The sequence below is a fragment of the Glandiceps talaboti genome, chromosome 12 (assembly GCF_964340395.1).
Source record: "Glandiceps talaboti chromosome 12, keGlaTala1.1, whole genome shotgun sequence".
NCBI classification, from domain to species: domain Eukaryota; kingdom Metazoa; phylum Hemichordata; class Enteropneusta; family Spengelidae; genus Glandiceps; species Glandiceps talaboti.
Window position 1 is genome coordinate 10,860,490 of NC_135560.1, and position 13,494 is coordinate 10,873,983.

The window sequence follows — 13,494 nt, forward strand, 5'->3', positions numbered from 1 at the left end:
TGAGGCCCCCTATCATTTTACCTGGGTTCCCCACCACAATTATGATGCATGGCAATTTTACCAGATTTTCTCTCTCCTCTGTTACCATGGTTCCAAACCTTAGCAAAAACACTGGTTCCCCAGGCTGTTTACCATAGTTCCAAACCAAACTCATATGCAAAGTATAGGAATCTATGCAAGTTTTATCTGATTATCCCGATTCTGTCACTGAGTTTCCCAAACTTTATCACACACACTGACACAAAATAATACTGCTTTCTGAAATTTGAAGTACATATCCTTGATATTTTAGGTGATTCTGAAATCTGAGTTAGTGCTAAAATTTTAATCACAGATTCATTAAAAATATTAGCATCGTATTCTTATTGATTTAAGCATTTAGTATCTCTCTCAAAATTGAATGCAGTAGTCTATAACAACAATGACTTCATTAAGGCATCACTAGTTACATCATTACCATCAAGTCATGTTTGGAGTTTCATGATTTCATGTGTCTGCTGCCCTCTAGTGTTTGAAAAAGTCTTTAGTCTTGTCTCAGCAGTACTCTCTTGCATGCCAGCATAATTAAAAAAGATATCTCTATAACATGAAGATCTTTCACTCCTTGAAAATCCAACTCAGTCAGACAGAGTTAATATGATGCTTACCGTGACCACATTTTTTAAAGAATAATTCAAGTGTTCATTTTCAAAAACAGTTAAGGAGTCCAAAAGCTGCTTGAATTTGTCCAACTAACTTTATTGGACCTCAGCAGGCTTTCTCAAAAAGTTTGATTTGAATTCAAATTCCTTTTTATTTGCAGTCATCATTACTCAGATTCTATAATATGTATACAATCGAACGTTCAATGAGTGCATTTTGTTGTATTTTACTATATTTCCAAATGGAGGGTGTAATAATTTGGCAATAAATGATTACTACGACAAGGACACACTTAACCATAGATATACCACTCTATAGCACAAATGTGACAAAATGTACCACAATAAAAAAAATTAAAAAAATAAATTTCAAGCTTCCAAATCCATCATAAATTTTCCACTTCTGAATTCTTTCCATAACGAGATTGTATTTTCATTAATTTTGAAGTCAATTGTTGATAAGTCCTAGTGACATCATTGCATTTTTCTACTGACGGTTTTACTTTTTGAAGTACCGGCAAGTTTGAGCTATATATAGCTGCCCACAATACATTTAAGGACACTTGAAACTTTTAATTTCAACTTTGACCTCATAACCCTGTGACCTTCAAAGACAACGTAAATTTTTCATCACAGAGTAAAAGAATCTGTGGATGTATCAAAAAAAAAAATTCTTGAAATATGCAGCGGATTTAATAATCATGACATAATTTGGTATCGTAAGGTGTCCATTATCTTAGATTTATAATCTTGATATTTTCACACAACCAGCTTTTCACAATTGATGCATTTTTTACGGATGCAGAAAAACCGAGTGAGAAATTGTGAACATGGTCAAAGTTTAAGTTCTGATTGAATTTTCAAAATGAATTAAACCTTAATTCACACACTCAAGCCCAAAGCCATACAATTTGAAATCTTGTCATTTACAACATAACTTTTGGTTGATGATAGTCTGTGTGGGAAGGCTTGGACAGACTGACCTTCTACTTCATAAATAACGTCTGACAATATTACAGCCACACAAAGACTGTAAAATGACTTCATTCAAAGAGTCGCAAGTAATGGCGATAAGAAGCTGACATTTATACCCATTCATTTCTGTCAATTAACTAACCACCCCTTGATCAGAATTTAGATGAAAAAGTCACTATTTTCACATTAAGTATAAAAATTTGAGACCATTTCTGTAGATACTTCTACTAAAGAACTGTCTTAACTATCAAAAAGATAGTTTCTTGCTTTTTTTTTAAAGCTCTCTAGCAGACAGTTAAGACTATGCAGATTGTGAAGACACAATCTGCTATTGGTGACCTGTATTTGACCTTTCAACTCTGACCTTTCACTGTGGTTTGGACATCAGTTCAAGTACAGCACACATGAAGTGATTTTACAATTCCAAGTTCATAAAATCATGCCTGGTTCAACTGGAAAGATAGCGGTAAAGAAGTTGGCCGTACAGGATCATTCCATCTACATTAGAAAAGATGAACTCAGATACTACTCGACACTACATCTGGTCCCATTATTGTAAAACACTACCAATTTTCAGCTACCCTCATGAAGTGGCCTGTTGGTTATTGTCTGTCTGCGTTTCTATGGAAATCTGATTAGGATCCTCCTGTCAATAACAAAATGAGAAAAAAAATTTGACACAAAAAATTCAGTTTAAAATTGTTATATCTTAGTCACCAATGAATATAAATGTAATGGTCAGTCGCCACTGAATATTATGGATATAGAGGGCAATTGCCATGGAATACAGAAGTGGATGTCAACGGCCACTGAATACTATAGAGATGACGGTCAACTGCCACTGAATACTATGGAGGTGGAGGTCAACTGCCACTGAATACTATACAGGTGGGAGTTCACCTTACCCTGAATACTATTGGAAGTGGAGGTCAACTGCCACTGAATACTATGGAGGTGGAGGTCAACTGCCACTGAATACATAGAGATGAAGGTCAATTGCCACTTAATACTATACAGGTGAAGTTCAACTTACCCTTGAATACTATTCAAAGTGGAGGTCAACTGCCACTGAATACTATAGGTTGAAGGTCAACTGCCACTGAATACTATATAGGTGGAGTTCAACTTACCCTTAAATACTATTGGAAGTGGAGGTCAACTACCACTGAATACTATAGAAATGGAGGTCAACTGCCATTGAGTAAAATAGAGATGAAGGTCATTTGCCAACGAATACTATACAGGTGAAGTTCAACCTACTATTGAATACTATAGAAGTGGAGGTCAGCTGACATGGAATACTACAGAGGTGGAGGTCAACTACCCTTACCTTTAAATATACTATATAAGTGGCGGTCAACTGCCATTGAATATTACAGAGATGGGGGTCAACTGCCATTGAATACTACAGAGATGAGGTCAACCATCAAAGAATACTATTATAAAGGAGGAGGGTATCAACTTACCCTTGAATATTCAGGAGGTGGTATTTGAGGCAAGAATCTGTAATCATGTACATAAGTGTACATTGGCGTAAACATAGTATCTCCAACTGTATACTGATTATCTTCGCTATCTCTGATATCAGTGGCACCAAAAACACACTCTGCATAACTTGGAGGTGCTGCAAACAACATACCAACATAGATATTACTGTCATGGAATTGACATATGCCCTCAGTATCTGATCTATGAGTTACCTTAGGTTGCATGATATTAATGCGTGATCAGACAATGTGGCTGATTCTGATTGGTCCAGTAGACTTCATGTGATCCTAGTGGAAAGTTCCAGCAGTTTACACAGTCTCTTCTTGCTGGTATGCTGACTGCATGAGTGGCAAGTCAAAATCAGACTCATACTGAAAGATGTACGTAAAGTAAAGTCATGCATTTACCAGTTTTGAAAGTGCTCAGTTTAGTACGAAAATGTGATCGTACCATACAATGGCAGAAGCAAGCTTCATTTTGAACAGTCCAGAGAGAGAAAAGTTCGGTACAACAGGGGTGATTTGGGTTTTTGATCAGTCCAGTTTGACGTCACACAGGTGAAAATTTGCTCATATTTATCTGATAATGGGAATAACATGACAATTACTGTACTGATAGTTTACCTTCATTGAGAGGTGGAAGGATTGGTGTTACTGGTAATGGTGCTATCATTCCTCTCCTTGTAGCTAGATGTAAGTATACATCACCTAGTGCTGCCAGGGGATCACACTGACTATATGGTGGGGCTCTTAGTGGTACGGTACCTACAACTATCGGTAAATGTAGATACAGATTCATAGCACCAGAGATGTCTAAATATATCTGAAAACAAAAGTGGATGAAAAAATGGAATAGTTATATCATAGCTCATGTTATGAATATGATGGATGCATGTGAAGTAACTTGCATATGACTTGGTTAATTTGCATAATTAATATATGTACCAATTTCATCAACCTTATTATTACATTGATGATGATAATATGACTCAAAATATTACATAGATATGATGAATGTGGCTTGCACATTTCATACAACTCAACTACACGATAGTGTTCTATCACTATCAATCACATCTATTTCTATCTATAATGATCTTTCCATAATAAGAGATAGTCTGAGGTTCAGCTGAGAGAGGGCGCTGTCTGCTTTCTTTCATGCTGTAATTTCATTACTGTAATACATCAATCAGTGACATTACAAATTTTGACCATGTCAAGTTTACATTCCTGATACCCTTTACTTACTGTTAAAATGTATTCAACTTTGATGATTCCACAATTTACCAACGAGGGAGTGACAGCTGGTATTTTCAACAGCTTACTCTCCCACCTGGCAATTCTACCAGCAGGTATTGCCTCCCCCTGAACATTTGCCACACTGTTGCGCACAGACCGGGACTTTCCTCCAGCATAAAACACTGTCCGCTGATAAAGTGATGCTTTGGGAGTGATTCTTCGCTGTGAGTAATTTTCAAATTCAGCAGTTATTGCAATTGATTCTCCTGCAAAAGATGAAATGCGTATTAAAATTTTCTATAGGAAGGTGAATGGGGATGTGTCACCAATATTGACCGGGTCACACTTTCACAAAAATCCCCCAACACGAATCCATTTTTTTTTTGTCCAAAAATTTCCTAAATGTGGGGTTAATTACACTGTAGACCTATTCCACATTCAAGGAATGTCTCAAAACCTTATTGATTAAAAGATCAAACTGGCTTTAAAAATTAAAAAAATTGTCCCTGCCAAACTATAACATCTACCATTGTAATTGTCAAGGTAGGTGATCATGTTCAAGGTAAAAACCTTGTCTAGTGTCCCAATGGCCAGTAGAAATATCCTTAGTTATGGGTCTACAGTGTTCATGTATACTTAGTCACGGGATCTTTTTCATAGAAAAAAAAGTCATTAGAAATAGGTAATTTGCTGTACCAATCAGTCAATCAATCGATCGATCCAACCAATCAATCAATTAATCAATGTACCTTAGTCATGGATCCCTTTTTTGCAGAAAAAAAAACATTGAGAAATTGATAGATGTAGATGTTTGGCACACCCTGTCTACAATTTACCGCTTCCCTCACCCCCTACTAAGATCCTGATAAAAGATGTACATACCTGGACAGTATCCTTTCCTATCTGTTCTTGCACTCATAGTAATTGGACCTGAGGTACAAAACCAACAACATACTGTCTTCTCTTTATCACCTCCTACAGGAGTCTAATATTGAAACGTGAGATGTATTTATAGCAAGATGTTTGAGACTATGTATACATGAATTGTTTTCAGTTTATATGTTGGCCTCAATAACATTTATAGTTGAATGGTATAAACAAGATAATATTATTTTTGAGGTGCAATCAAATCTCTTTGTACTACTGAATAATAAAAACACATGAAAAGAAAATTCATCAAGAATGCATGAACTGGAGAATTGCATCTACATCTATAGACTGTATGGTATATGTGTTGTTTAGCCCTATCACTGTCAGGCTTTTGTGAAGGCTGGCTGATAGCATGGCGTATCTTACAGATTACCACATCTACTGAAACTGTGCGTACAATTTTAAGGTTTGCTATATATTCAAGATGTTCAATCAATCAATCAATCAATCAATCAATCAATCAATCAATCAATCAATCAATCAATCAATCAATCAATCAATCAATCAGTTTATTTCAGAACAATAACGCCACAGGCCCAAAGAGCAAACAATAATACAAACGTTTCAGTTCATAGAGGGAAATTCCTCTCTATTTTTCATTGCAAAATGAATAAATGAAGCTAAATTATTAGATTAGTTATATTATCTGAATTCAAAAGTGAAATGAACTTATCATAGGAAGGGTTTAAAAAATACCGCCAACGGCGTTGTAGCACAACTGTAGTTTTTAAAAATGTTTATCCATATGCTAGTCTATGCTAACAATAGGTGTTTATTTGCTGAATAACTATCCAGTTGCCTATCCAACCATGTTGCTATCTTTACGATAAATGCTATCATTTGGCTGTTGCTATGGGCGTGGTCATGTTGTTAGGAAAATTTACATACATTTTTTGAATGTTTATTCAATTGTCTATTAAACCCTTGTTGTTATCTTTGTGAAATACACCACCGTTTGACTGTTGCTATGGGCATGGTCATGGTTACTAGGGTATTTGCATACATTTTTTGAATGTTTATTCGTCTGTCTTTCTATTCCAGTTGTTATCTTTGCAATATACGTGATTATTTGGCTGTTGTTATGGGCGTGGTCTTGTTGCTATGCAAATTTACATACATTTTTTGGATGTTTATTCAATTATCTATTAAACCCTGTTGTTATCTTTGTGAAATACACCACCGTTTGGCTGTTGCTATGGGCGTGGTCATGGTTGCTAGGGTATTTGCATACATTTTTTGAATGTTTACTCACTTGCTTACCAGATGATGTTGTTATTTGACCAAAATATACTGCCATTTGGTTGTTGCTAAAGGGCGTGGTCATGGTCGCTAGGGCCAATTTTGTCAAAATGTTTTTAAGAAAATCTGCAGAATAACAGTTTCAGAAACATCTCGCCAAGTTTCTGACTAATTGACCAAGTACTTTTTGAGATATAAGTTTTTGACCAAAAATGAACATTTTTACACCTAATTTGCATATCACTCATGGAATCATGGTATGCTTAATATTTCTTCGTCCATACATCCCTAGATACATTCCCATTAAATTTCAGCCCAATCTGCTCAGTAGTTTTAGAATTATAGATTTTTAACCAAAAAGACACATTTTTAGCCCTAATTTGCATATCACTGATGGAATCATCCCGTCATGAACAAATCTTACTTTACACCCCCTTAAGAATGTTCCCACCGAATTTCGCACCAATCTGCCCAGAAGTTTCTGAGTTTAAGTTTTTTGACCAAAAATCACATTTTTTGACCCAAATCACACACCTGTGATGCGATCATTTTGATTTGAACAATTTCCCAACTAGACACCCAAAGTAATGGACCCACCAAATATCGTGGCAATCGGTTCAGCGGTTTTTGACTTTAAGTTGTTTACACACACACACACACACACACATCCACACACACACACACACAGACAGACAGACGCCGGGCGATCCCTATAGCACTACTGAACAAGTTCAGTTGTGCTAACAAAACCACCTTGGTAACATTTCTTAACGAAGATCCTTGTAGAACGGACAAATTGCTAAGAAATGATACTCGTCCTCAATACAGTACAAATATTCAAGATGTTAATGTTTGGATCAGGACCAGTGACACTAAAACCACTAACTACTAGATACTAGATAAACCTACAAACTAATTCTTAAAACGAAGTCCTAATTTATACAAATATTCTATATATAACTTAGGCCTAAGCAAAATATTGTTTTGGTTCTGGGTACCTGACTCCATCTAGTTTTTCACACCAACCCGAAACACTTTTTTATGTATTCGAAGAAAAAAATAATAAAATTGCAAAAATTGTGAAGTCTTGCATGAAATAGTAGATGCAAAAACTGAAATCAACTTAACAACATTATAAAACTGGTCTTCCAATCTGTAATAGCTGTACATCTCATGAGAAGAAACCAATAACACAGAGACTATACGGAAAACAACAGAAAACAGAACTACCTGAACTAGACACTCACATACGAAAAAAAAATATATAAAAAATATAATAAAAAAATCTACCTACCCCAAGTATTGTAAACTTGAGCATAATCGGAACCACGCAATTTTTTTTGTGAGGTCTAATACATAATAGCAGCTATTATTTATCATATATCATCACAATGACAGAGAACAGTGATGATTTATAAACAGACTTACCAATAATGACGGTGTGTTAATATCAATGTGATCTATGACAGTAAACGCCTTCTTTGTCCGACTATTAAATGCCCATGGTTTGTCAATTTCAGCTTTCAACCAGTATCTCACACGGCCATATTTCCCTTCAAAGGAAGTCGCAACTCTCCTAGGAAATCATCAAATGGAATTCGGTGTTCATTATATTTCACTTACAACAATGGCACAAAAGATTATCTACAAGCTAACACTAATACAAACTAAAATTATTATAGTGACATGTTGATATAAGCTGTCACTGGATGTTGATGTAATTAGACCGAGTCAACAGTAGGGCGGCATTGACTGGTTCAGTCTATTGTTCAACTTGTTTCATGTATTTTGAGTGAGACACGTGACAACAGGCTGCCCAGGGTCGAACATCCCTGATGATGACGAGACATCAGCAAATAATTTTAATTTGTTCAAAAATTTTCATAGTATCCATATTAATTTTTGAGGTAAGCCTGTTTATGTTAGCGACGCTTGCACAATGTCACACAAGGGGGGAGGGGGGGGGGAAATCAATGCCATTGCTAAACTTAATTTTCGCATTTCTAACCAAATTTTGAAAATTTCTGCGCCTTCAATGACACAATTACAGGTTCTGTATTACTACTGAGATGTTGATAAGTTGATTAAAATGTTCTTCTAATGTGACATATGGTGCTTGGTTTTCAGTAGAATTTTAATGTGTTTACCATCATGTTTTTACATTGCATCGATTGTATAGTAGTGGTGTGACTGCTACAATTTTCACCATGGTTAACATCATATAAATGTGTCCATGTCACACTTGTGAACATTCACTTAGAGGGAGGAGGTTTTGTCCTAAGTTCGTTTATTGAGCTTGTGTGACATTGTGCGATTGTCCCGTAACATACAGATATTGACACTAATGCAAATTTTGATTCCAGTGAAAACAATTATATTTCATTCTAAAATGAATTCAAAAAATCCAAAAAACCCTAATTTAATTTTGTAATTTCAAGATACTGATTATTTCATGATTTTATTGAGAAGTTTCTAGGAATATTACAAAAATGTCATACTGTTCACCTTTCAGGGTACTTAAAATTTGATAGCCACTATTTACAATGAGTGGTATTCAATAGGGTTCCAGGAAACTACGCAAACGTACCAGGAGAACTGCTTGCATATGTTATGAAATATGAATCAGGAAACCATATATCAAATATTCTATCGAGATTCTTCACTGAAGCTTACTGATGGTAAAACCACTGCAGAATGCAATACTGAGCGAAACCCTACTGAAAATCTTCAAGCATTCATAGATTTGAAGCTTTTTAAATCGAAACTGTGTGGATGTTAATTTAAGTGACAGAACGGCAGAGAAGTGTGAAGGTGTCACAAAAAATAATGTGATTGTGTTCACTCACCCGATTGGTATTTGAAATCGAAATGGCAATTCATGCCTACCAGACCTTAAGGTGGAATTAACACCTTCTTCATTTTCATCTGGAATTAAAGACATCAAATTACACAAACTAGAGTTAAAGTGGTACGAACTGACTTTGTAAGCTCTTTTCTCAGATGACAATACTTCGCAAGGAAGAGTCCAATCAAGCTTATTTCTGCATTTAGTACACTTGCATTGACTACTACTACTACTACCAACTTACATATGATTTTGGGTGATAAAACAGCACCTCGGTATTACGATGTAAACTTATTCACCTTTGAAATATTGAAGTCCTAACTGCAATGTGTTCCACCATTTTGGGAATTTCCTACAAGGATTTATGGGAAAACCTGTGGTGATGACATCACATTTACCCCAATCTCACTCTTTGTAAAATCTTTATGCATATCATACATTCCTTATCATTATAAATGTTCGGACAGCATAAAAATATTACAATCCCCAAATATGGGTGTTTGCTCCTTAAAATCTAGCGGTTATGCCATGCATGCTCTCCTCCTGTCGGGTGGTTTACTATCATACATGTATCTCAGGGGCAGACATCTATATTGGGGCAGTAAATATATAATATTATCCATGCTTGTGTATAAAGAAATACAGAATTTTGCAACAATGCATTAGTGTTTTAGCCCACTGTGATAATTTACAAGTGATGTCTTTATCTGGTGGGTCATACAGGCTGTTTTTATATTGTGGGTCCTACAGGCTGTTTTAATGTTGTGGGTCCTACAGGCTGTTTTCATATTGTGGGTCCTACAGGCTGTTTTAATGTTGTGAGTCCTACAGGCTGTTTTAATGTTGTGGGTCCTACAGGCTGTTTTAATGTTGTGGTTCCTACAGGCTGTTTTAATGTTGTGGGTCCTACAGGCTGTTTTAATGTTGTGGGTCCTTCAGACTGTTTTTTATGTTGTGGGTCCTACAGGCTGTTTTAATGTTGTGGGTCCTACAGGCTGTATCTATATTGTGGTCCTACAGGCTGTTTTAATGTTGTGGATTCTAATGGCAGTTTTAATGTTGTGGTTCCTACAGGCTGTTTTTATGTTGTGGTCATACATGCTGTTTTAATGTTGTGGGTCCTACAGGCTGTTTTAATGTTGTGGGTCCTATAGGCTATTTTTCATATTGTGGGTCCTTCAGGCTGTTTTCATATTGTGGGTCCTACAGGCTGTTTTCATATTGTGGGTCATACAGGCTGTTTTAATGTTGTGGGTCCTACAGGCTGTTTTAATGTTGTGGGTCCTATAGGCTATTTTTCATATTGTGGGTCATACAGGCTGTTTTAATGTTGTGGGTCCTACAGGCTGTTTTTATATTGTGGGTCCTATAGGCTATTTTTCATATTGTGGGTCCTTCAGGCTGTTTTCATATTGTGGGTCATACAGGCTGTTTTAATGTTGTGGATTCTAAAAGCAGTTTTAATGTTGTGGTTCCTACAGGCTGTTTTTATATTGTGGGTCCTAGAGACTGTTTTAATGTTGTGGGTACTACAGGCTGTTTCTATGTTGTGGTTCCTACAGGCTGTTTTTATATTGTGGGTCCTAGAGACTGTTTTAATGTTGTGGTTCCTACAGGCTGTTTCTATGTTGTGAGTCCTACAGGCTGTTTTAATGTTGTGGGTCCTACAGGCTGTTTTTTATATTGTGGGTCCTGCAGTGTAGCCATGACAACTATTATAGAATCCAAATTTATAGGCCAATAAAGCAAAAATGAATTATTGTTTGTACACATGAGCAGGCTGCTGTTTGATTAATGGATGCTGTTTGTATGTCATGGTCAAGTTTTTGAGGTTAATGCAATGTGCTACCAGTGCAGATACAATTACTTTGCCCTATATACAGTACAGGTGTATATAAGGAATGATAAATGATATCCTGTGTCTCTTAATTCAGAGTTATACCTTTATCTTAATGATTATAGATGACGAAGACAAAGCACTTTCATATTTTGATTTTCAAATAATAACTTGTATGTATATTTTCTCATAAATTCACTTCACTACGAAACCTATAGTGACGGTTTTATTGAAAGCATTTTTCTAACGTTAGTTTCATACTGACTTCTTTTGTTACGTTTATACATTTGTTTTGGGGCCCACATTTGTGTTCATCATCTGTGTAGACTGCCTGTCTGATACCAAAGCTCAATAAATAAATAAATAAATAAATAAATAAATAAATAAATAAATAAATAATTAACTTCAAACATTTGAACAAATAACCCTTTTGTGAAAATATGTTGTTCTGCTCATACAAGATTTTTGGCATGTATAGCTTTTAGAGTTTTTCTTCACAGCTATCTCAATCATGTATATTCGACTATGGTATGTAAAACCATGCCAATACAATAATCCAGTGAATGAAAATACGTGAAAAATTATGATGCGCTTATCTGAATTACTACTTTAATACTTCATCTAAATATGTTACAATATAAGTACTAACAATTTTGTAAATACCAAAGGTTGTCCTTTACTAAAAATCCGCCCATGTATTTGCATAATGACTTCACCAAGAAATTATCCAGTATCGTGATGTTAGACGAAAATATTGCTGTAACGTACTCATCAGACTGTTTGAATTAATTTTGACTTTTATTTTTAATATACCTCTGAGTCAATATTTTTGAATGAATACAAATGAAACTGTCTCTATTGAAAGCCATTGACATTCAAGATTAGGTCAAACCTGTAAAATATTAATACCTTCCTTGGAATTGCTATTCAATGAAAGCAAATAGAGGTATGGTCTGGTCAGGTATTTTCAGAATTGAAACGACGTATTTTTATTTCGGGACATTAACCACAAACTAGTAAAGTCAATATTTAATAAGGTTGAGGGAACATGTAAAATAAGCCTATTTGTCTTTTAAAACAGTAAAAGGTTACTAGGGCATCACTGGATTTCATTATAACCATGATTCAAACTGCATCAATGAATTTGTAGCATATCTGACTAAAAATAAAATAATCATACTTCCCATGGTCATCAAACACTTATTTTTGGGTGCGTTAATATGATTGCTGCAGACTCATTTTTTCCTGTTTTGCTTACTACATATCAGTCACGTAGATAAATTAGAAGATTTTGTAACTTAGAAATTACATCTAAATATGAAGTCATGCATCCAAATCAAATGTAAAAGATCCACTCTGAAATTTAAGTTTAGGCCTGCTGACCAACTCTTGTATTTTGTAGATCCAAATGCACCCAAAATATTTGAGTTTATGTCTCAATCTTTCGATTGAAAATCATATTCTTTTCACCTTAATTTGCATATCAACCATGGGTCATTATGTCTTGAACAATTCTTCATCTATACATCCCTAGAATCATCTATTCAGTTTCAGAACATTTACCAATTGTTTTGAGTGTGAACCCCCCCCCCCCCCCCCTCCAATCATTTTTATTCAAATCACACACTCATTAGAGAGATCATTTTGATTGAACAATTACCCATATAGATATAAACTCACTCTTGTAAGGAAAATCACCATCAAATAATCACAGCCAATTGATCTGGTGGTTTTTCAACTTTACATGACTAACATGTGGGATGATTACCCACATTCACATGGAGAGAGAGAGAGAGAGAGAGAGAGAGAGAGAGAGAGAGAGAGAGAGAGAGAGAGAGAGAGAGAGAGAGAGAGAGAGAGAGAGAGAGAGAGAGGGAGAGAGAGAGAGACAGAGAGAGAGAGACAGAGAGAGAGACAGAGAGACAGACAGTGAGAGACAGAGACAGAGAGAGAGAGAGACACAGAGACACAGAGAGAGAGACAGACACTTCTCAATGTCTAAAGCACTACATGTATAAACTAAACCTCAGTTTAGTTGTGCTAAAAATCATATTTCAAAACCCAAATTAGTATATCAAGGATCATGCCCGGGACAATTTTACATGTACATCTAGACAATGACAGGACCATCTTGCTGAACTATTTACAGTCTATACTGCTGACAATCACATTTTCAGACCCGCAGCAAGTGCTTCTATTGATGTTCTAAACCCAAGTTTCTATTGCATATTGTTTTCCATAGCACAACAGGCAGGATACTTTACTTGTGATTTATAGCATGTCATGTGTAAATAAGATGTG

General features: G+C 35.6%; 1 protein-coding gene across 1 annotated transcript in view; it reads right to left on the reverse strand.

The window, feature by feature from the left end:
- Positions 1-504: 504 nt before the first annotated feature.
- LOC144443563 (arrestin domain-containing protein 3-like) overlaps positions 505-13,494 on the reverse strand; it is a 39,984-nt gene continuing 26,994 nt past the window's right edge. Inside the window, exons 3-9 of the mRNA XM_078133094.1 lie at positions 9,358-9,436; positions 7,940-8,087; positions 5,225-5,327; positions 4,352-4,608; positions 3,728-3,926; positions 3,083-3,240; positions 505-2,262 (exon numbers count right to left, since the gene is read on the reverse strand). Coding sequence (XP_077989220.1) covers positions 2,200-2,262; positions 3,083-3,240; positions 3,728-3,926; positions 4,352-4,608; positions 5,225-5,327; positions 7,940-8,087; positions 9,358-9,436 — 1,007 coding nt within the window. The 3' untranslated portion in view covers positions 505-2,199. The remainder of the gene's footprint in view (positions 2,263-3,082; positions 3,241-3,727; positions 3,927-4,351; positions 4,609-5,224; positions 5,328-7,939; positions 8,088-9,357; positions 9,437-13,494) is intronic.